This window comes from Odontesthes bonariensis, chromosome 18 (genome assembly GCF_027942865.1).
Source record: "Odontesthes bonariensis isolate fOdoBon6 chromosome 18, fOdoBon6.hap1, whole genome shotgun sequence".
NCBI classification, from domain to species: Eukaryota; Metazoa; Chordata; class Actinopteri; order Atheriniformes; family Atherinopsidae; genus Odontesthes; species Odontesthes bonariensis.
In genome coordinates, this window is record NC_134523.1 from 12021402 (window position 1) to 12046273 (window position 24872).

The 24872-nt window shown below is 43.4% G+C and overlaps 1 protein-coding gene across 7 annotated transcripts; it reads left to right on the forward strand.

The window, feature by feature from the left end:
* Positions 1 to 145: 145 nt before the first annotated feature.
* nfyc (nuclear transcription factor Y, gamma) lies at positions 146 to 22023 on the forward strand. 7 transcript variants are annotated; one of them, XM_075450245.1, is made up of 11 exons: positions 146 to 229; positions 11088 to 11194; positions 11288 to 11359; positions 12918 to 13031; positions 14513 to 14608; positions 16269 to 16445; positions 19014 to 19082; positions 19444 to 19599; positions 20105 to 20209; positions 20326 to 20382; positions 20721 to 22023. In XM_075450245.1, the coding sequence occupies exons 2-11, from the start codon at positions 11096 to 11098 to the stop codon at positions 20838 to 20840; spliced, it is 1065 nt and encodes a 354-aa protein (XP_075306360.1). In that variant the 5' UTR covers positions 146 to 229; positions 11088 to 11095; the 3' UTR covers positions 20841 to 22023. The 7 variants fall into 7 exon arrangements, with proteins under 7 accessions (XP_075306360.1, XP_075306364.1, XP_075306365.1 ...); XM_075450249.1 differs by having other exon boundaries at positions 11291 to 11359; XM_075450246.1 differs by lacking the exon at positions 146 to 229 and adding an exon at positions 3561 to 3669.
* Positions 22024 to 24872: the final 2849 nt, after the last annotated feature.

Below are 24872 nucleotides of genomic sequence, written 5' to 3' on the forward strand. Positions count from 1 at the left end.
TTACACAATATATGTATAGATGTATTTATGCAATTGCGCTTGTAGCAAATGTATGCATCCTCAAGAACGGACGTATACGATGGTCCTGGGAAAACGTAACCTCTACGTCATCACGTTTCTTCTTTCGACTCTTTCCGGTGCGAGTAAGCAGCCATCTTGTTTCCCTTTGCTAGCTAAATAAAATAAATAATACGCTGAGCCGGACTTCACTTCGAACCCGTAAAAGAAAGTGAGTAAAAAAACTGAAATTCATTCATTTGTATAATGTTTATAAGAAAATTGCCTGTGATGGGTGGAAACGCGGACAATTACTTCGCTTCCTTTCATTTGCTGTTCTTGACCAATAGACGATTGTTTTGGAAGATGAACATAGGCGCCATTTCCCTCCCCGCTCTCTGAGGCGCTTATTGGTGGCCCGCTGAAAGGATGACGGGCGATCAGGAAACTGGCGTTTCGTGGCCACCATTTTGGGGCTCCTAATAATGACTGCAGAAAGGCAGAGGCTATTTCTGCCGGACCCCGAATGGCGTCAGTTGCAGTACGAACTTAGCCTTAAAAACCTTGATTGGTGGAATCTAGTCCGAGGTTTGATTGGTCTGAAGGACAGATCCAAACGTTGTCTTTATTGGTTAGACAGTTTCTTCCTTGCGTTGCAAACTTTCAGACGATGGCAGGACTCTGGTATTTAGAGATAGTGTTAATATAACACGCTTCCGCGGATTGTCACCTGTGCTGTGCAGCAGTCACCAATGTCCATCTCAGCAAGCTAACATTAACTTGACAATCCATAGCACGAAATCACAATCAGCAGCGACCATCCTAACTCTGGTGCCTCGTTTGAGTTTGCGGGCTATTGTTTGATGTGTTTGGTGGCACTAACCACGACAGTTAGTTTTAATATTCCGTTTAAATTAAGCTTCCGCAGTGTAATTGAGAAAGCCGATCATAAATCTGCTAGCTCAAGATATAGCATCGGTTTCACTTTGTCCTGTTAGCCGCTTTATCCATATAGACCTAACTAGCTTATAATGTAGAAAACCCATCAAGGCAAAAGGCTAAACATTCAAGAGGATTTAATGAATAGAAAACATGCCACGTGTATACAAATTATACCTTCGTTTTTATTTTTTGGCAAAGGGGGCTTTTTTTTCCCCTTCAAATTTGATTTAAACACCCCATGACAGTTACTTAAAGAAATAATAGCCTGTGTATCAAAACAGCATTAAAATAAAATAAAAATCACAAGACACCGAACTGCGCTTTAAGTGAGCGATAACAGAAAATAAATGGGACCATTTTAACCTGACAGGCATTCGTGTCATTTTTTTTTACATCATAATGCATATGGAAGACGGCGCTATCTGTCATATATTGAAAGTCTCCTCTGGTAAAACATTACCAACGATAACGAAAGCAAAAACAGATTTTTTTTTTTCAAAACCAAAGAGCCAAACAAACAAAAATCAAAGAAAATGTGACATTATGGAAAACAACTGAAAATGGGATTGGTTGCTTGTTTATTATGGGTGAAGTGTTATGTACTTTTGGCTGTTGGGTTTTCTGGTTTGTTATCTTTTCTTAAGATCACTTTTGGTTTTGTGTGCTTTTTTTTTTTTTTTTTTTAATGTTGTCTTTCTGGTTTCTGGTGTTTTGCATGTCAGAGCAGTGAATGTAGACACTTAAAAAGAGTTGCTTTGGTCTTTCCGATCTTTTGTCGGGAGTGCTAGACGGTTATGGTGAACAGTTTAGTCTTGCAGTCTTTCCCACAGCTTAGTTTTATAACCCCCCCCCTCTCTCTCTCTAAACCAGGTTATATTAATTCTGTAGATGTTTAATCATGCTGTTACTTGTATTCAACATGACAGGCTCTTCAGCTCATTAGAGGAGCCTACTGTGAGTAACTTTTGTGGAAATCAGTCAGCTTACCATTTAGATTTGCAGGTGGTCATGTGTTTGCGGGTTGAATGCATGGCTTGGCTTGGCTTGGCCACCCAGAGGTTTCTGTGTGTTTGTGAAACCCAACGTCTGGTTGGCGCATGTTTATCTCTAAACAGCGTCAGTGAGAGCAAACATGTCCCTGCTACGGGCAGCACAGGTCATGGGAAGGTCTCATTTGTATGGTGACCTTGCCAGGTGTCATCACTGAGGCATTTTGGGTAGCCAGCATGCACCCTACTCAGAAAACTGCTCTGGCATGGCAGCCATGAGGTAGAGATTAATCTTTGCACAGTTCCACTTTAATCATTAACTGGATGCCTGTAGTACCTGTTCTAGTCCCCATGCTCTTAACAAAAATAGAAAAGGGAACATTTAGCTTTGTTTCTCTTGAGTCTCTTTCTTGTTCCCTCACCCTCCCTCCACTTGTTATACCCCTCCCATCCTGTAACAACTCTCCTCTCTGTCCTTCTCCATCCTTCCGGTTCCCCTCCCCCCGTTAGATTTTTCATTGATGGGGCAGGTTTGCTCTCTTTTGCTCTCTCTTAAGCTCGTTCTCTTCGGCACTGCTGTAGGGATTTGCAGTCATATGCAGCATTAGCGTCAGGCCATATCCTCGTTCGGTTGCTTCTCTGCACTTTACTGTCGGAGCTGTGTTTTGCAGTTATGGAGCTAACGTATTAGACATAATTAATCTAGTCGGTGGTGTATGAAACATGATGACCTGTGCACACGGGCAGCGGTGTGCTGCTCTGGCGCTCCAAAGTAAAGGTTTCCACGTAGAAAGTATGCACATTAAAACACTGGCGAATTAACAAGAAGGGCATTGTATGACATTGGTGACGTGGTGTTTTTTTGATGACGTTGTATTTGTGGAACTTGCTGTGAGCATAGTTTTTGAGGTCATGACAACAATGTCTTTTTTTTACAGGCTTTCACCCATATCTCTTTAGTCTTGTTTAACCACAAATAAAACCAGTATTAAATGCAGCCCCCCACCTTCCACAACAGCTGTCCTGTCAGCTGATTCCTTTTTTTCCTTCAAAACTTTCTTTTTTATAGAGGTCCTGCAGTTATCTGCATCATTACTTACTATTACCTTAATTAAATACATATGTATCTTTTATTGTAAATTCGACCCCACATGTAGGGTTCTTTTTTAAATATATTTTAGTGGCATTATTTGGCATTAATGATGTTCATGATTCATACATTTGTTTGATAGCGTTATTCAGCTGATTTTTATATATATGTATAAAAACGTATCCATGCATGTATACAAATTTGTCCTCCTGCGAATATAATATCAGTGCCATGAATGTCATTACCACAAGTAGTTGGTTAGAGGCAAAACGCTGGCAGTATGCACCTGTAACTGAGCAAGGATAAACGCGAAAGCAAGGACAAAATGTGCATTTGTGTGGATGTGCATGTGAGACTGTGTACACGCATGAGACAGGGAGGCTGCCTAGTATGCTTTTGTACTTTAAATCATGTGGATGCAACATGCGGCATCCATTCTGGCACTTGGTTTAGCCAGTGAGGGCGAGCCTGGCTGCCTGCATCACTGTGCTGTCTGCCTATAGCAGCAGAGCGGAGGTGGGGCAGGGGGAGACATTTAGTTTGACATTGTAAATAAGCAGAGAGCAGTTGTCAGAGAGCAGCCCGTGGAACCTTTCTCATCCGACCGGCAGCAAGAGAGGCAAACAACGCTTGAGAACAAACGATGCCGAGGCAAGCCTCCATTAGCACATTCTCACACACTTCATTAGGAGCTTTCCACAACTTTATTTGCTCTTTTTCAACTATTCTCGTCTCTGCTCTCTCTTCCTCTTTTCTTTTCCCTGACCCCTATCCTACAGCTCAAGGTAACTTGGAGCAGGAAGTTGGCTGTCGGTAAAAGGGGGTTGGGCAGAGGAAAGGGGAGGAGCAGGGGCTGTGTCAGAGCTGATTGGTGTGTGTAGCATCCAATGGCACAAGACCACCCTGTCCTCGCATTCGCTGCATGTGTCGGAGTGAGGTGGGAGCCGGGTGGGAGGCGGGGTTTGAGTATCATGTAGCATGCTAGATTGATTACTCTTGAATGTTAAAGGGGAAGGAGGCTGGAGATTTTTGTCTCTGAGTTCGGATCGCCGCTGTACTGTCTGCCTGCTTCTGTGCTGCTGTGCTGCTTTTCTGGTTTTTTTTACCCTCTTTTGTGCTCCAGGCCTGGGGGTCAGCTCAAAGACAAACATATGGGTCACTGGCCAAAGAGAGGGCGAAGGGTTAGAGAGTAAAAAGTTAGAAAGAGAGATGGTGACCAAGTTGATGGGACTTTGTAAGAAGAGGAATGGGAGGGAAGTGTAGGAGGACGTTGGGGGACTGTTGAAGGAGACGGGCAATGTGTAAAGGCAGAGTGGGAGAAAGAAAGGGGGAGGGGTAGAAGCACGAGAGAGTGCTTGCTCTCCACAGTGTGTCCGGGTTTAGAGCTTTTTTTTTTAAAGCCGTTCAGTGGAGCCAGAGTGCCTTTTGTCCATTGATACAATCAGGGAACTGGAGGAAGTAAAGGAGCATGAGAGTTTTTCTGTCAACCTCTGTGCTTTCTGCTGCTGCTCTCAAGGAGACTTGAGCGGGGCTATCTGTTTCCATCAATTCTGTTGTGCTCCAACAGGGCAGACCGCTCACCATGAAGGGCACCGGGGTAAGTCTGACAGCTGAAAGCGCACACGTAGAGGAAAGGTCTGTTGTTGAGTTGCTTTGAGTTTCTGAATAAATGGTTTATCTCTTTACTTTTAGATGTCTCTCCATCACACTCTGCAGCAAAGAGACAGTGTGTGTCCTTAACAGCTGTCCTCAGCAGCCCCCTCCTCCTCCTCCTCCTCCCTCTCTCTCCTGTCCTGGAGTTCTCTCCTTGGGAGATTGGTGTTGTGTGTATCTCTCTCATCCATGTCCTTCATCTGTCATTTCATAGCAGCATTGACAGTTTAGGAGAATCACTTGCCGTTACAAAAACTGTTTCGTTGCTTCCTGTTCGTATTCGTTTCTACAAATTTGAAAGAGTGATAATGCAAAGTAAAATCAGTTTGTCTTTGGATGTCACTTGTTTTGACTTTGGACTGCTGTGCACACAAACTGGCCTGTTATCTACTGCATGGAAGTGCATAGTTGTCAGATTCTGACTTTGTGCTCAGACGCACTTCACCGTCTCATTGGGGTTGATGTCCTGGGGGTCTGTGGCTCCGGCGCCTCGGGGTGCCGGTTGACTTGACACCCCGCTTTGTCACCTGACCTTCTTGTAAAACCGTTAGCACCATACGATGACGCAGAGCTGAGCAGCAAGGAAGGCGTCTGTGATGAAAGGAGATTTTTGTTGTACACGGAGAACTCTGAGAAGATAACTCTCGCTGTTGTTGTCACATTGTTGGTGTCAGGGGTCCCCAGGGGTGGAGGTGCAGCTGGTTGCAGTGACCTCAGGCCCCCTCCCCGACTGTGCCAGACACCCAGATGGGACAGACTGTCAGCCTGTCAGCTTCAGGGGCAGAGGAGGCTAATAGTTTGATCTGATTTCTTCTGATGGAGTCTTTGGAGGATGCCTCTTCTCTCACTTGCCTCTTGACTCTCTTCCTCTCTTGCACCCTAATTGAAAGTTTCTATTGGTGCTTTGAAAAAACAAAGTCCTGTCGGGGAAAGAGAAAGGGAGAGATTGAGAGAGGGAGACTAAAAATAACTCTTAAGTTGAAGCCCTTGCTGCCAAATCCCGGGGTTGGCTGCTCTCTGCATGAGATTTGAATATCATTTGTGCCCTACACTGAACTGTAGGCACAGCAGGGGAAGAAAAAGAAAAGAAAACAAGCCAACCAACTGGCCATTCAGCTCATCACCAAGGTGACCACCAGCGTCGTAGCTTTAATCTTTTGTCCTTGCCCTCACTGTGTTTTTACATGTGTACACTGTCACTTAAGACTGTGTAGGTTTTCAGGGGGAGTCAGCTGTGTTCCAGCCTGTAATATGCAGGTACATTTAGCCCTGCCTACTTTGACGCCGGAGACTGGGCCTAGCTTTGGATGAAGGTCACAGGAATGTGAGACTGACTCCTGCAGTATCTCTGTCAGCAATGAGAGGTAGACACGTGAAGAAGAACGAAATGAAGTCGGATTCAAATAGGACTGCAGAACACTGCTAACGTGCACAGTGTGTAATGTTTTTATTAAGCTTCTTAGAAAGCACATAGCTTGAACCGCTGGGGTCACATAAGTGCTGCAGTGAAAGTTGGAGAACCTGTCCTTTTCTATCCTCCCCCTCTCCCTCCCCTTCTCTTTTTCATCGCTTTCTCTCCCTCCTCCCTCTCTGGTTTCTCTCTCTCCTCTGTTGAATGACCTTGGGAGATCAGTGACTAGCACTTCCTGGAGTTCGCTTGAAGCGGAACCAAGGGCAAAGTTTGCACGGCCGTTTGGGCAGCTCGTTGGGCCCAGCCAGGCCAAAGGGATGATGTTGCGCTGCGGCTGACAGTGAAGCGCGTCCATCGTTAAAAACCCTGACCTCTCTATTTTTTTTGGAATAAGAAAACATTTGCATCTGTGAACATCTGTGAAAATGTTGCGCATGTCCGAGTAGTTAATCTATAATTCTTGGCTGGGAACTTCTTGTTTTTTTTTGTTTTGTCAGAGTAGATCATTTACCCTGTATGTTGTACCCTTGCCAGTTTGTTTCTTTGTGGTATTTGTGATTGGGGTCATCGGTGTGAGTGCTTTCATAGGCACTTACACATACATCCCCTTTGATTTGGGGCTATACTTCATTGTGAATGTCAACATGACTGTTGTTGCTGAGACTCCACCAGAATAAAAGTGTCTTATTGATGACTGAAAAATAAACTCAAGTTACTTTTTAGTTGGCCAGTTATAGAAAACAGAGTTGAGTGTATTTTTCTGCTTAGGAAGCTGGTTAAAACCTAACGGACTCCACCATTTGTGAACCTTCCTTCAGAACTGCCCAATCTGCATCATTCACATTTTGACACATCGTCTCTTTGAAATCTGACCTCTTGTTCAACACATTTCAGTGGATCAATGATCTTCAAGAAGTTAGTATCACATTATACGAAAAAGGTTCATCTTTCAGGTTATTCAATCACTTACAGTGAAATTCAAGTACTCAGTCTATGTGGGTATTGTGTATTTGCTCTTTGAGTACTGCAACTATTAGTTAACAGGAAGAGAAACAATGTGGAAGGTAACTTTGTGAAGTCAAAATATGAGGAATTAGATCATATAATTCTGTGGCTGAGCAATTACCATATGTGTACTGATGTAACACTTTGAGGAAATTGAAAAAGATTCTAATTTGTGCAGCTTTTTCTAATAAGCTGAACAATTCTAACACTAACACATTTATGCATGAGTTTGGCACAGCTAATGGCGTCTTTGTGTGCGTCTTTTGTGGATCGGGTCCACTTTGAGCACATCTGCTAATATGCGAAGTGTCAGTCCTGCTTCAGGGAAAGATGTGGCATGAGAAGACTTCTTCTTCACCACTGTGACAGAGATGGTAATACTGGGGAATACTTTCCCCAAACTGACTCGCCTCCTGCTCTTTCAAGTACAGTTAGAAAGATTTTTTTGGCCCACTCAGGGGCACGTAAACTGGGAAACATTGAATGATGCTAAAGTGCAGGACTTAGTGGTAAAAAAAAAGTTGAATCTGCCTCTTTGCCCTTTCACTTCTCCTTCATATTTCTTAGATAACAAACGAGTGGATACACAGCTTTTTCCTGCCCCGAGTGAAGTTCTGATCAGGGTTATTGGGCAGGAATCGGAGGCTCATGTACAGTGGTGTGATGTCAGAGTTTGAGCTAGTCGTTAGCGCTGCCATGAGTGGCCACTCGATGTGACTTGCCAAACAACGAGACGGAGATTTGGATGAGGTGAAAAGACGGAGAGATGCAAAGGCAGGGTGGCGGAACAACATTTGCGCTGATTCAGCTGCTGCAAGCAGAGAAGCATCGACTTTTTCTGAGAGGTTGGACGAGGGCGATCAGGTGAAAGTAAGTAAGACAGAGGAAGAGAGAAACACACAGCCACGAGATTTGAAGTACCAGATAAGAGACAGGAAGAGTGATCTAGACCCAGCAAAGGAGGACGTCCGAGTTGCTCTGTTGGATGAAGCTGTTAAAGCACAAACGTTGGTGCTCAAAGACAAACGCACACTGAGCAGAGCTTGTGGGAAACTCAACACCATCATTTTTCTGTCCCTCTGGCCTGATGAAGGACAACAGTGGTGCAGGGAAGAGGAGAGGAGAGCAGCACAGCACATTGTATCCTAATATAGCATACAGTAGCAGCTAAGAACAACACAGCAGAAATGAGCTTTGTCGGGTTCAGTGCACACTACAGAATGATGCAGTCTTTTCAAGAATGCAACTTCACTTAAAATGAAATGCACCAACAACATTTGTGGACGCTTTATCTGGAGCGATATACAAGCTGTCCATAGAGGGTAACGAATGACGAGGACTAACGAGCTTACACAAACTCTGAAGTGCAGTGTTTTCCATTTTAGTAATATGTGTTAAGTGAGAGACCTGACATACTGGAGCTAATTGTGCTCATATTTGCAGATAAAATAAGAAATCCTGATATTGGCTTTCTGTAGCTGTTGGCATCAACTTCCAGAACTTCCGCAGCTTTTCTAACACTGACATTTATTGGCTTTCGGGGAGGTTCAAAATTGTCTTTGTGCAGTAGGTAGCCTCACTCAGCGTGTTTGCTTGAACGAGACAAGAGACCCACACCATAGAGTGGTGTTGCAAGCAGTCAGCAGAACGTGGTGTGTCGTGCACGACTGTATGAGACGTTGAAAGGCTCCCACACAAACTTTCCATTGATGCAAAGCATAGGGAAATATGTTAATGACGGCATAGTGTAGGTGAAACGCACCAGCTCACGGTAGGAGCAACTTTCAAAGGCATGTTGATACTTAGCCCCCCTCTTCTCTCTCACGTAATGCTTCTCTGTGCCTCGCGTCACATTTGTTTTCTCATCTCTTCTCACATATTGACTCGACTTCCCCTCTGCCCCCCCTAAAGCTGTGGTTTGTGTGTGGCTATGTATTTACATTGAAGGTCAGAGGGTTACAGAAATGGGGTGGGTGGGTGTAAGTGAGATTTAATTACAACTTTACCCTCTGAGTGTTTTGAAAGAACAATCGGGAGTTTAAGTGGTGTGAGATATGTGCGAGAGTCAGACAGGCACATGTTTTTGGGGCCAAAGTGTTGTTATCACAGTTAGCAGCCTGACAGTTGTTTATAATGTTAAACAAATGGGCCATTTATTGTTTCTTATCAGGCTGCCAGCCGAAGATGGCCACAAAAACTGACCGGCAGTTCATAAACAGATACACAGTGTTGTGTTTTTTCGATTATCACAAGATGATGTCCTGATACTGGTGGCATTTAGCTACAAAAGCCACATTAATCTTCTTGTGCTGCAAAGTATTTACAGGCTGCAAAATAACTTTGAAAGGTCAGTTCATTCATTGCATAGAAAAGGGAAAAAACTACAATTCCCATCAGTCATCCGTGTCCCATGGAATGCTGGGATTGTTCTGTAGACTGCAGGTTTTCAATCAACCTTGAAATGCAACTGGACACTGGAGCGTCAGACAGAGAAAGGGAGACACTGTCAAGGTCAATCACTAGCCTGGCGTGCCACAGCTACTAGCGGCCTGATTGATTTATATAAAAAAAAAAAAACTCAGCCGCCATTCTGTCTTATTGATTTAGACTACTGTCTGTCGAAAAACTGAATGACAGAGCAGGACACAGCGATGTCGCTCCTGTATTATTCAGTAACTTCTACAACTGCCAGAGAAGTGATCTTTCCTGTCAAAAATCAATCAGTTAAAAGGCCTGCATTTTGAATTGGTGATTTATCAGTGTAAAATATTTACAACTGCACTTAGGTGGCATGAGGAAAGGAGCTGATGCGGACCTGAGGTCAGAATAATGCCTGACACCGAAGCTGCGACAGAACCTAGCTGGAGAGACACCGGACGGAGTGTTTGAAATGGTGTCTTCTGTATTGTAACGGTCTGTTAGCTGGACCAAGAATGGAGCCATTTGAGCTTGTTGGCCCAGAGTGCGAAAAGAGAGAAGGTGAAGTGGAGCCCCCCCCCCCCTTTCTCGTAACACTCTTTCTTTGTAGTGTCTCTCTTTCTCTCTCCGTGACTCCCTCTTTCTGTCTTGTTTGACCCACATAGCTGGTTTGCGCAGCAGCGTGTCTGCGGCCCTGTCTGTCTCTTACCTCCCCCTGTTAAAGCCTTTGGCTCTTTATCTCAGTGCTGGATTAATACTGAACTGGACAAGGCCCGACCCCTCTCTCAGCAAAACACGCAAGCATCTCGTCTCTCTTGACTAGCGCCACACACTCATCTCTTGCCCCCCCCCCTCTTCACAAAGGTAGGAAGAAAAGGGAGAGTGTGTTTGATCAAGACGCTCTAAGCTCTACATGTTCAGACGGGCAAGCCAATATTCCTCCACCAGATTCCTGGCATGCCATAGTAACCTGCTGGATCCTCTTTCAAACCGGCAGACCCCTCGCTACTGAATATCAACAAACAAATGTTTGCAATGCTGAATATCTCTTTTAGGACCTTTTTGAGATTTATTTTGGGGGGAGTGTGCACGTGTTCAAAAATGAGTCGGTTTGTGGTGAAGTTGTTTATTCTTTGCCACAAACATTCCTCCATCTGTGGCTTTAGCATCATCCTCTTTGCTGAAGTTCCCAGCTGCATTTAATTGCACATGAAATGCTAGTGTTTGTAGAGAAGCTGCAGTTGAGGGCTGAAGGTGAGAGCGCCATTCATGATCGGGGAGTGTGCAGCTGGTCTGGTGGTGGATTCTTGGTCATGTAAACATCCCACAGGGACAAGAATAGAAGCCTGTCGGGGCTCTCTGTAGATTTCAGTGTATTAGAATTACAGGCTGCGATGGGATATGGGGTTCTTGCACATGGAAAGAGGTTCTTGGCAGCACATGCCTGGTTTGGATTGACATGCCTTCCGTCCTTGGTCAGTCGTGACTCTGAATTTCCGCATCTCTTGTTTGTGTTTTCCAATAATTAATGGTTGGCTTACACCTCTCTCATCCTCTTGTCATCCCCTCTTCCACCCTGCAGAGTAGAAGATGTCTGCAGATGCGTTTGGAGCTGGAGGCAGCGATGCCCAGCAAACCTTGCAGTCCTTCTGGCCTCGTATCATGGAAGAGATCAGGAACTTGACTATGGTAAATTATCCTACTGATATAGACGAGACACGCACGCATACAAGATTCAAGCGAGAATTCTAGAGAACGACCAAATTCTTGTGTTTTTTTCAGAAGGATTTCCGCGTGCAGGAGCTGCCTCTAGCCCGAATCAAGAAAATCATGAAGTTGGATGAAGATGTCAAGGTAATAGAACCTAAATCAGGAGCCGTATTAAGAAAATTACATTGATTTGGGGAGTATATGGTGGGAAAAAAAAGGATGCACAGCTGTGGTGGTAATCCCTTAACAATAGAGATTTTTGACCAAGTCTGGATCATTTTGATATAATACAATAAAGACCATTTTAATGCCTTAAAGCTTGATGTAAATTGTGCCCTTATCTAGCCTTCCATAAAGGTCTTTGTCATCTTAAGGCCACAGTCAGTGGCTGTCAGCTGTACTTAACGGCAACGGCGATTTTGGTCAAAATTTAATATGTGTAAAGTTATAGCACTTATTATGGAGCGAGTGAGATGCTAATGTCACATTATTGAAAATCTGGCATTGCAACCCTTAGAAGTCACAGTTAAATTATTTTGAATAATGTTAGCCTGAGAATATAAACCCACAAGGTGCTTCCGTAGCTCACTGGGATTAGTGTGCATCCCATGAGCCAAAGGATGAAAGACTTTCGTTGCATGTCTTTCCTGTGTTCTCCCCCTTTCCTGTCTACTAACTGTCGCTATCTAATAAAGGCTACATACTTTCAACCAATATGACAATACTTGAATGTATATGTTTGCATATGGTAAGATTAACTATCAGTCTTAATTATTGCTGGACTTACTCTAACTGTCCCTTATTTGGAGCAGTTGGAGAAATACTCTGGAGTTATTTTTTTCTCCGTTTAAATTTGCACTGCAGGTAGGAAGGTAGGAAAGTGTCAGAAGGACCATCCAACGTCACTGTCTGACATTCCTCTGTATATGAATAGAGACTATTGTTAAGAATTGTTGTCTTTATTTTACAAATGTTAACTGTTTTTGTAATAATGTACGGTTACATTGCACATAGATGCTCTCATGTTAGAAAAGCTCCTACGAAGTTCTGAGAACTATGATCAGCCACAGGTTCTGTGGTGCAGACACAAAAAAAGATCAGGAACTTTCCTCCGTATTTACAAGAACTGTAAAAAGGTTCCCTCAGGTTATCCCTTCCTTTTGTGAACGTGTCCAAGCTCTATTCAAGGGAAACAACAAATTTCCTAACATTTGTTTAATGCATGCAGTCAAGAATCATGGGGGTGTTAACTTATTATGTTCCTCTCCTTACAACCTGTTGGAACAGCCCAGGCTGAGCAGTCACCAACAAAAAAGCCTGAGAGAGAGGGCGTGTGCTGAATGTCCCGTGTCAGGAGTGCTGTGCTATGTGCTATGTTATGTTAAGCAGCAGCTTAAAACAGTAAAGAGATCAGTAGATCACCTATAGATCTCGGGGAAAGACCCTTCTGTCGGTCCTGACATGGCAGCTTTCACTGCGTGAGTACAGGACATGTGGGCGGTGAGATTAATACAGCACATGATCTACATTTAGGCTTTACTTTTATGTGCATTAGAGTTCAGTTAGAGAGAAGGAAAATTGGCAAGCAATTTGAAAAGCGGAAACGAGATGTGTGCCAGATGTGTTTAGTGTTTTGGGCTTTCAGACAAACGTATAAAGGTCCGGTGGTTTAATCAGGTGTGACACTGTTTCCTCCTCGTAGATGATCAGTGCAGAGGCTCCGGTCCTGTTTGCCAAAGCTGCTCAGATCTTCATTACAGAGCTCACCCTCAGAGCATGGATTCACACTGAGGACAACAAGAGACGAACACTACAGGTCAGATACACATTTAAGTCCTGCGACTTCATCAACCTTGTTTTTACCTGCATCCTCCTTGTGTGATATGTCTGAACTCCTGAACCCTGAAGAAACCAACTGGCCTGTCACGTTTGAGTTTTTTAAACCAACCTCCCACACCCTTGCATTGATTGTCGGTCTTTTTGTTGTCTTGCCTTTTATTGAGTAAATCCCGGTGTCTGTGCAGCGACCACATACCGCATACATCTCCATTAAGATTTTCTCCTTCCTTTGACTTTAAAAGCAAGGCCAGGCAGGCACCGGTGACCCCCCCCTGGTGCCATTTTACCTGCTCAGCCATCCCAAAGTTGAATAACGTGGTCTCTAGACAGATGTAGGACAAAAGTGGAAGGAGAGCATGACAGTCCTGATGAAAACAGTGAGGAAAATCAGGAGCTTGTTTCACCTGGATGTCGGGGGGGGGGGGGGGGGGGGGGTTGTGATCCATTTGATTAATTCACACACCTCTAATAGATTAGCAGTGCAGTGATGCATGAGCGTACCATCACAGGTAGAAGAATAGTCTGGAAATAAAGGTATTAAAGATATCCTTTGAAGTTTGCTCTCATGAAAGTACAGATTCCTTTTTGATGTAAAACTCTGTGATTTTAAATTTACCCTTGTCTCCTGTGAATGTGAATATTTGCCACGTATATCGCATCACCTGATGAGTGGGATTCTTCTTCTTTCTTTTTTTTCCAAGAGAGAAAAGGAGCGTCCTATTGTGAAGAGGGTACGCCAGTTGGTTCACCATAGCAACGCTCATCAATAGAGCAAGTGTAGATGTGACCTGATGTTACCAGATATTAATCAAGCTTCTATAAATAGCCTTTAGTACAGGGAGGGCCACAATAGGGGGGTTCTGACAGCCAATATCCTGTGGAAAATTCCACAGAGACTTCAAACGGTTGGGGATATGGGAAGGGGTATAGAAGCAGAGGATGTGCCCACGAGGGGAGGAAAATATCATTCCTGTTGTTTTCCACTTGATCTAAGACACAGATTTCTGATTAATGCGGTCGGCTTTTTTAGCCTGTTTGTTAAAACTGATGGTTTGATTTTCCTGTAACCTATCTGGGAGCGAGGTTGTTGATCATTTTGTTGTCACTCTCCATGTCAATATTTTCTCGAGTACTCTCATTGAATTGTTTTATCAATATGAACTCGCAGTGTTTGAGAAAAAAGACCCTAAAAGTCTGTCGTCTGTCCACCAAACTTCCCAAAAAAGATTTGACCATTACCGTGGACCAGGAAAACCAATCAACACTCACTCCTAAACTCTTTCTTGAGCTCAGTGATAACAGCAAGCAGCTGTTTCACTACTACCGGGAACTGTACTTGAGTCTCACTATTTCGGGGAGTGATGACCTCAGACCTTAAGGCATGTTTATATATAGGTAGCTGTATATATAGAATTAGCATAATTATGCTCTGACGTTCTGTGTCTCTTGTTTCTGCAGAGGAATGACATTGCCATGGCGATTACAAAGTTCGACCAGTTTGACTTCCTGATTGACATCGTGCCCCGGGACGACCTAAAGCCGCCTAAACGACAGGTAGGGAAGCAGACACGGTCTTCAGTCTTATTACAGCCGTAACACCTGCAGAGTGACGGGAAAAACTGTTTTCTCATCTTCAAGTTGCGGCACCATAAGGAGCTGATCATTGAAGTGATAATTTCAAAAACGTCTTCAATGTTGGCAACCTGGAGGTGCTGTAAACATCCTTGACTGGAAGCTGGGTTTTTTTTACAGCGAGAGCTTTCAGTCGGATGTTTGCAGCATCTTATTGCCAGAGACGGCTAACAGGAGCCGCTGCAATGAAACTAACAGAGAGTAGCTGATTGTTACCAGTAAAACCAAATGTCAAAAAACCTTTTTCTTGATGTAATTCAGTAAAGATAGCGAAAGAAAACCACATGATGTTGAAACAGGTATTTGATAGGCTTTATAACGTCAAGATTTTTCCTACCAAAGCGGTTCCAAAGTTGTTTCAGAGCCAGAGTCTAACTCGGTGCCAATTCTTTCTGTTTTAACCGCCAAAGCTCTGGCTCCAGCAAAAAAAGAAAGAAAGAAAAAAAAAAAGGCAACTTTTTGCTGGGGCAGGGTTATGGAGACCAACCAGGCAGGATGAAATGTTGTGAACGCCATGTTTAAAGAAAGTCCGATCCTGTGTTGTGTTTATCCGGCCATCCTGCCAACACAGAGAGAAACGACCACCAATGTTCACACTCACTCTTAGGATCGATTTAGAATCAACAATTAATCTAACGTGCATGTTTTTGGACGGTAACAGAAAGCATGTGGCGACAGTGCTGTTAGGTGTTCCCAACAGTGACAATAAACGTCCCTCCCCGGCACTGTGGTTCTTTACAGAAATTCTTAATATATTGGGGAGGGTCGAACATGTATCGGAAGAGACATTTAAAGGGATGTAATGGCGTGGCCCTGCTGTGGAAAATCAAACAGCTTCTTTGGTAGAACTAACTTAGAACTGGCTCTGGCACGAGCACTGAACCAGCACCGGAACTGCTTTGGTTGAAAAGGGTCATTAGTGTGCCAGATGGAAGAGTGAGATATTTGAATTAGTTGTCAACTAGACTGTCTCCAGGCATGTAAACATCCTACACTCTCAGCTGTGTTGTCATGGAGCTGGGAGAGGGGTGTTTACTCTTCTGGTGATGGAGAAACATCATCAAGATGAAGCCCTGCTCATTAGTCACTTATGAAACAGAATGACGCAGGTCTGTGTTTTCCAGTAATTGGTAATTCTTCTACTTGGATTCAAGGCACAAAGCCAGCGAGCATCTTACCTGCTGAGCTGTGCTGAGTAAACTGAATGCCAACAAACTGATGTTGCATTTTTGTGCCTGATCCCGGAAGAGGACAAACAGGAAGAGCAAGTCCAAAAACAAATCAATAATTGTGGTATTACTTTAACCACACTTACAGGAGTGTCACAGATGGTTCTGGATGGACCTTTTAGGGCAACTTGCTCCTGCAGAGTTTGTTATTGGCCAGTAATGGTGCCTGTACTTGGTCTGACTTTCAGATTGCGTTACTCTACCCCAGCCACTTCCCATCAGTTATTTATCAGACCCGCTCTCCTCTACAGTTACACATGCTAAAATAATTGATGTAATGAACTGATAGGCCTTCAATTCGTGTCTCTGCATGTTTGTGTGTGTGTGTGTGTGTGTGTGTGTCACACCTTCAGGAGGAGATGCGTCAGTCGGTAGCTCCAGCAGAACCGGTTCAGTACTATTTCACCTTGGCCCAACAGCCTGGAGCTGTGCAGGTGCAAGGCGCACAGCAGGGTCAGCAGGCTGGCGCACAGACGGCCACGACCATCCAACCTGGGCAGATCATCATCACGCAGCCACAGCAAGGACAGGTACGGTACTTGAAGCGCCCGGGATTTCCAACAGGGGAAAGGACGCACACATACTTGTTGAGAAGTAACAGTATTAAACCACAGTATTACATGAGAATTTAAGGTGTAAAATGAGACATGATGATCTTTACTTTGGAAGATAAAGGTCTGAGTGCATGCATGTGTCTCTGTAAGAGCAACATAGTACATTCTCACTCCACCCAGTCCGGAGAATCCTCCAAAAGGCCTTTGTTCACATTTTGAAGCTGACCACCCTCCCACCAGCAAAAATAACATCATACAAGCATTCGTGTGCACACCCTCTCACAGAAGTCCTACAGAAGGAACATTGTATCTTAACCCTCACTCAATGCTCTCTGGTCTCTTACTTACTAAACCATATTTGTATATGCTGAGAGTTCATTTGTACACAAGTGGTTTAAGTTGTGTTATCAGTTTAGGTTGAGTCAAAAATGTACACGTCATACAGCTTAGAGGGTGAAACAAAACAAAGGGTTCTCCTCAACTTAAAAACAAACAACCTGTGATCCTGATTTGTGTTTCAGCAGCTCAGGGAAAAAAAACAACTGAAAGATGCAAAAAAAAAAAAAAAAGCTTCACACACACAAAAACACTCCTAGTTTCTCACGCACATTTTTGGCAAGTGTGCGTTCCTGCTTGAGGCTTTAGTGTTTTTGCCAAACATTCATAGTTTGCGACATCATCCAATCGTCTCTTTTTAATTATTCATTCCTGCTACTTTTTCTGCTTCGCTCTCTTGCTCTTTAGTTTGGTATCTGCATGTTGTGTAGCTGTGTGCTGCTTCATGCTGCTTCAGCAGACTGCCTTTAGCTGAGCTGTCATACTTGTTAAGATCGAGTGTGATTCACCGCCCTGCGACTGCCGCAGTCCCTAGATGCACTTTGACTCTCAGCCGATGTCGCCTTAATCGTTGGGTATAAGGGGGTAGCGCTTTGAGAGGTGGACTGAAATATTTAAACTTGAATTCCAAAATTAGGCGTTTTCTTTGTCGAGGTGTGTTTCCAAGTGATGGAACTGATTAGCGTCTTTGCACGTTTGCCACAAATCTCTGTTACTGCGTCACTATATGTTTTTCTCCTCATGCGTATTGAAAGAGAAGGTAATCTAGCCCGGCATCCTAATCCTGCTGCACTTCTGAGTCTCCACCACTGCTCTCTAATGTACACAGATGGCCGACTTATTTCCCTTTCGCTGTTAAAGGAAGAGCTGCTTAGATTGTTTCGTGATCGGGCAGGATTTCTGTTTGGTTTGTGTCGTACAGCATTAAAAGAAAGTTCACACTGCATTTCATAGCTATGTTGCAGCCGTCTTGAGCTTAACGTGTCCCCATTTGTCACTGCTGTTAACCAAGTCTGTCAGATGTTTTGTAAACTTGCAGCTGGCTCTTCTTAAGCTGCTGAAAACGTCACTGTGGCCTCAGCATTTAAAAAAAAAAAAAAAAAAGAGAAGAACTGATTTCTTGGCTGGTGACAGGAACCTGATGATTTTCATCTTGAACAATTCCGACTGGAGCTTAGATCTTTTTACCGCTGATCATGCATACATTGACACAGATGGACACAAACACTTATATGAAGGCATGTCTTTGGGTGTGTAAGTGTTCCCTGAGTCAGGAAGATGTAAAACTCACAATGTGGAATAATCTGTGAGGTGACCAAAAAAAAAAGCCATCGAGGAACAACCATCAAAAGTTCATCCAAAGTCTCAGCTGTCTTTCATCACAGTGGAAAAAGAAACAAAACATTATGAGCAAAATCGTGGAAACTCATGGCACATGAGGGTTTTTCCATTGAAACCATTTTAAAATCCGTTGAATTTTGCATTGTTGGGAATAGAAAGTTCTGAAATTTGGTGCACGTACCAAGCAGGAGATATACTTTGGGATATACTGTAATTCCCTTTCAGTTGGATTTTATGTGTACAAATACCTCTATCCAGCCAACTTGAGCACTTCAATTTTTGATTTCATGTCGGCTAAGAGAGCTGCCCCGTAAACCTGATGCGGTTTTGAAGAAAATGTTATTTATGTAGTAGAAACTTAATTTATAGTTAAAACAAAATCTCTAAAAATGATGTTGCATGCTGTCAGTTATGGCTCTTAGGGATATTGGGAGGTTACGTCTTTAACTCAATTCAGTACGGTTTATTTGTTCAGCACCATTTCAAAACAAGTCATCTCGAGGCACCTTAAAGATACGGTCCAATCAAGAATTAGAAATTGAAATTAGCCAGGAAAATAGCAGTCAGTCCATCTTTCATTTCAAACCTCTTCAGACTGTTGATTTTTTTTTTTTTTTTTTAATTCTTTTTTAAAAATAATTTTCTGCCACTTTCCCTGTTTTATTCCCTTCCCGCTTTAGCGTTTTACTTCACAAACATGCCTTTATACTGTATTTTCTGCTTGATGCCATTGTCTGCCACTCTAACGCTTGAGCTTTCTACGCGCACGTGCTGATCATGCTTACATTTGTGCGTTGAGTTGCAATCACTGCGTTCTCACTGTGTGTCTTTCTCTCATTTTCTCATTCAACTCTTGTCGGCCATCAGATGTTGCAAGGTGCCACCATGCAGCAGTTACAGCAAGTGCAGGTGCAATCACAAGGCACACCCATCACGGTAAACACACATGCTTTTTATATGTTCACTAACCTCACACACTTGGATGCCCCTTTTCGTGCAGCAGCCTTATCCTGCTCAAGTGACTGAGGTCTGTAGGGACGACTGCAGCATGAGATCAGATGGCCTTTCCGAGATAATGTGACAGTCAGATGAGAATGAGAAGACTTGAAGCCTGTGTTGTCACCTCATGTCGGCACATCTATAGGCCTGCTTGATGATCTGAACAGAATTTTAAAATTGAAGGATACCAAGCATTGAATCGCTGAGTTCAAACTGTACTCCAGGGACGAGTGATTTCCTGCTGGCGCTTATACGTTTGTGTGATGTCTTTGTCTTTCTTTTCTGTTTTCTCCATTAGAGTGCACCGGTCGCCATGCAGGTTGGTGAGGGCCAGCAGGTGCAGATCGTCCAGGCTGCAGCCCAGGGTCAAGCTCAGACGGCTCAAGCCCAAGGCCAGACCATGCAGGTCATGCAGCAGATCATCACCAACACCGGAGAGATCCAGCAAATCCCGGTAAGAGGTTCCATCAGGCTGGAAAGGACAAGGAACAGGCATTAGATAAGAGAAGGATGGGCTGGAGAAGGAAAAGAGGGGTTAAGCAGGGGTCTTTTTGTCCTTTGTGTTTGCTGGTGTGAGTTTCCTCAGACATAAAAGTTTTATGCAGTAAAGAACTCACCAGTAGGAAGTGGATTCTGTCTTGTCCAGAGTTGGAAAATGGCGGTGTCCATCCATCCATCCATCCATCCATTTTCTATATTCGCTTAATCCAGTTCAGGGTCATGGGGTGTACACCCTGGACAGATCACCAGGACATCACAGGCCTACACAGAGACAAACGAGGCAAACAACCATGCATGCTCACACTCACCTCTACAGCCAATTTAGAGACACCAGTTAACCTAAAATGCACGTTTTTGGACGGTGGGAGGAAACTGGTATAAATGGCCGTGTCCTCTGTGTTCAAATGACCTTTGCTCTAAACCGAACTCTGTCTCCCCCTTGTGTTGGTTGACTGTAGGTGCAACTAAATACAGGGCAGCTCCAATACATCCGTCTCGCCCAGCCTGTCTCCGGAGCACAAGTGGTCCAGGGACAAATTCAGACTCTTGCAAACACCCAGCAGGTAATCACTACAAAATATCTACTTGCATGTGTTGTGTAAAGATGACAGGATGGTTTATATGCTTGAGTCACGGTGAAGTGGGAACACTATACATGTATATGTTGTTGTTTTTCCAGATAACACAGGCCGAGGTGCAGCAAGGGCAGCAGTTCAACCAGTTTACTGATGGACAGGTAATGGATAGTGTACACACATCTGGGACTCTTCTTATTTGTGGTGTGTTAGTTTTGTCATCATCTCTCATTTTAACTATAAAACAGCGGACATTTGCACATTCTAAATGTCTGCGATTAAATTGAGAAAGCCAGAAAAAGACTTAAAGACTTCTAGCCAAGATCAGTGTGCCACAACTTGGCAGGAGAGAGTACATAAAATCACATGTAAAATCAATATAAAGATGCTCTCTACAAACAGCATGAGAACTCGAGAGCAATCTAACATCTGTGTTTAGATGCAATCGTTTTGTCACCTTAAAACACACCTTCAATCTTTCTGTCTCTCTGTTTCTCAGCAATTGTATCAGATACAACAAGTGACGATGCCGGCGGGACAGGAGCTGACCCAACCCATGTTTATCCAGTCGACCAACCAGCAGGGTGAGACACAGGTCACGCAGGTCAGCACTGAATGAGCCCGACCAGGAACAGTCTTCTCACACATACAACGCACGCACCAGCCCATGTGATGCCAACAGATGCCCTCAACTTCGACAAGGAATGCTCAATATGTTCATTTTCAAGTACCTGTCAGTGAAATGAGGGAGCTGAAATCTTACATCAGTCATGTTTGGTAATAAATTGAGTACACTTGATCAGAAACCAAAGGGACGCCGTTTGACTCTTCCACAATCAAACATCACATTGCATCCCTGCTTAGACATAGTTTACTTTCTGTGCTTTTGTCAGTTACATCAAAGAGAGAAAATATGCATCAGCTTTAACAGTCCCTGAATACATCTTTATACAATCTAACTTTGTTTCTTCCTCTTATCACATGTCCAGCCTTTTCATTTATTGTAAGTATAAGAAAACGTGGCTCTTTTGCTGGCACATTACTTTCTGCTCTTCATGTGGAAATGAACGGGGAAAATGTCCCATCTTTGGCTGAAAGTAGCCATGCGATTCGTTGCGTCCTTTTGTCATGGAACAAATGAATCATACCCTTTTCACTGTTTATCTGGACGAGGCGAGGCCATATACCTCAGATGACACTTTTTACAATGAGTCTGTTTAAGAGATCTTGACAAGAGGTGATAAGGTTTCATGATAGTTGTATGTACTTTACCTGTTGTGTTGCTTTCCACATTGACGAAGAAGCATGACTTTATGTTGTTAGGACTTCAAACTGTGCAGGAAGATCGTGTTTGCTTGTGTTTTAAAACCCCACACTCGATGTCAAGCTTCCATTTAGACACTTTCATTCATTTTGTAGAGCAGAGAACCTCTTTTCTGCCTTTATGCATTTTTACACAGTCCTCTCTTCCTGGGTGGTTTTGGAGTCTTGAGTCTTGTGCCCTGGTTTAAGTCTCATGGACAAACGCATGACTCAGTCTGAAGTAGGAAAAAAAAAATACATTTTCTATTTTTTTTTCCCCCAGTACATTTTTGTTTCCCAGTGATATTTGACCTCATTTCTTTCCCATAATTTCTTTTGTACAGTAATGATTATCGATGTTCTTATTGATGTTTTTTGCATGTAGTGTAAAGTTTCAGCATACCATGCAATAGATGGGTACAGTTTTATTTTTGACGTTCCTTTTTGTAAACCAATTCTGTTTGTGGAAAAAAAATAATTAAAAACCATAACTTGTCCAAGCGTGTTGTTTTCTGGCTATTTTGACTTTGTGTCATCAGGTACTAGTTTCTACCTTTAATCTTTTGATTTTAGGTCAGTTAAGCACCTTGCTAGTTAGTGCACAGTAGACAGTGAGACGGGAGAGAGTTAGGACTTGAATTGACCCAGGTATTCCCACCATAGTCTAAAATATCATTTCTATTTTCACTTTATTATGTTAAAACAGGATTATTATAAGACAAATAACTTGTTTTAAACCCAAAATCGCGAAAATGAGTATTTCATTTTTTTATTTTTTTAACCACGCTGTTTTGAGAGCTTTGCTGTTTTCCCAATTGGCCAGAGGGGGGCAGCACTGATCTAACAAACGCCAAATACTACTCGCATATAGTATCATCGCACCTAATCTATTCCCAACCATTCCCAATCAATGTTTTTAGTGGAAACATTATTTAATGCAGCACTGTGCATAGCACTCTTAGATGTCAAAACCAGTATCCATCCGTGCTGCCCTTCAACCAGCCACTATGGACACGGTTAATCTTATTTCTGCTGCCTTTCTGGAGTGGTGGAAAAGCTTCATGTGCCACGAAGGGCAAGCAGTTAACAACAGAGTCACGAGTTATTTGGCTGGAGACCGCTCAGCTTTGTAAGATCAGACAGCATTCCTCATGCGACCCAAATCTTAAAAGGGAAAAGAGGTAATTATTATGGAGCAGAAATTTAGGCAGGCAGAGATGAAGCGTGCTCATAATGTCCCAATTTGCTGAAATGTCTCAAGTTGGATGGGCCGTTGGTGCTGAAGGTCAAAGTTCAGAAGTGGCAGTTATCACTTTAAGGTGCTTTTCTGTCTGGTTGTGTTTAAAAAAATAAATTAATTAATCCTTGTGTTTATATGGACCAATCACGATGCAGTTGGGTAAACAAAAGTGGTTTAAACTACAAGTAAATATCAATTAAACTGGAGGGGCCGTTCCTAATCGACTTAATCACAGAACAATAACAGCATTAATGAGTGCAGACCCATGCTCGGCTCTTTCTAACAAGGGCACCAGGGATTGTGAAAATGTGTGTGCTTAAGTCGAGCGTGAAAAGGATTGTCTACTGGTATTTTTCTTGGGTGGCTCGTCTGGTCAGATCAAGGCAGCTTTGGCCATATGAACCGGACCTGACTGCTTTGGCTGTGGTCTGGACCTTGTGATTGGGCCTCAACACAGTTGGTCTCACCAAGCTTTGCAACACGTCCATAACAAGAGGGGACTTTCACTTAGATGTGTTTGATCCTCTTTTTTGTCTTTCTGAGGTGTCAGGAGAGGTTTTTGTTTTTGGGTCATCAACAAACTGCAGTTTCAACTTTTCCCAGATCCTGGTATTTTAAAATGGTGTGACAGTTCAGTGATCCATGTAGTGAAATTCTGTCTTTGCATTATGTCTTTTCTAATAGGTCAGCAACTTAACTATTCTGTGCATTGGGGAAAAAAAAAAAAAAAAAAGATTACACCACAAAGTTTTCAAAATGTCTGATAATAAAGGCATGTCTTTTCTGCTTGAGAGGAAAAACATACTCTTTAGCTGCTGATGGAGAGCTGTGAAGCCGGCTCCAACTGTTTAGTGACGGCCCTCGTACACGCGACTGCTCAGATTGTTCAGGCTAATTCAAGACCGTTGAGAAATGTCCATGTCCCACCCCCTGGGGGAGAGCTTTAGCAACACTTACAGTGACTGCTCGGTGTATTTTCTGCTTCCACAAACATCCCCTGGCTACAGACACTAAATACATGTCACAAACCTCAGCTTTTTCACATGGCCTGCTAATTATACAGCTTTTTTTTTAATGATCAGTCATGTAGTCCCACTCCATATACTAAAGACTCATTTAAAAAAAAATAATAAAAACCTTTACTTTGGCTCATACTGTTTCCTTTTCTTTGGCTTCTTGTGTGTGTTTGGCTCATGTGTCCATACTGCAGTCCCTTCCGCACGATCTTTTACATTTTTGTGCTGGATGCTCCTACGAGGAGCCCTTGAGCCTGCTCAGATGTTCCTGTAAAGGCCCTAAAAGTGGCAGTAAGTTACAAAGGATCTTTTGACGAGTGATGAAAGAGCTTCTGAGTGAGGTTTCTTGCAAACATACTGTAATTTCCTGACTCAGTGGCTGCTTGTTGTGGTTGACACTTTCATATTCGTGTTGCTGAATGGCAGATTGTCAGATTGATTAGCAGGGGAAACTGCTTCACGTCAGCTGACATTTTCGCAGTGTCTACGTGATGTTCGGCGTGAGTAGCTCACTGGGGGTTCTTGCTCCAAACACACAGCACTGTTTGACAATGTCATTTCATCTCTCCAAAGACTATAACCAGACTTAACATAACAGCGTGAACCCAACGGAGCAGACACTATATCGACAATTCATCTGCCCCCTCCCGTACTCCTCCTCTTCGCTTGCCCCACTGAGGTTTTCCATTAAGAAAATCTGTGTTAAAGAGAGGGAAATAGATGAAAAGAAGAGAGAGGAGATTAAATAAAGACAGCGGTCTGGGAAAACCATTAAGTGGCGCAAGTAAACATCCAAGTGCGCAAAGGAAATGAAAGGCTGGTGGGGGTCGGACAGAGTGAGTTTGCATTGTATGCTGATGTGAGTATTTTTAAGTTACCATAGATTCCCTGAGTGGCTGTCGACTCCTGGAGCTCAACGGGCTCTGTGAGGCGTGAGTGAATGCTCGGAGCGAGGAGTGTGCTGGAAACACTACAGAGGGGTGAGGTGGGCGCCAGGGGAGCACAAAGACCACCTTCTTACTGCGCTCCTGTCATCCACTGTGGTGACTGTAATTCCACCCTCATACCTGAGAAGTTGATGAGTGCCACTTAA

Coding starts and splice junctions, on each gene's coding strand:
- nfyc (XM_075450245.1), top strand. CDS start 11,096: ATGTCTGCAGATGCGTTTGGAGCTGGAGGCAGCGATGCCCAGCAAACC. Junction 20,210..20,325: donor CTCTTGCAAACACCCAGCAG/GTAATCACTACA, acceptor TTGTTTTTCCAG/ATAACACAGGCCGAGGTGCA. Junction 20,383..20,720: donor ACCAGTTTACTGATGGACAG/GTAATGGATAGT, acceptor TCTGTTTCTCAG/CAATTGTATCAGATACAACA.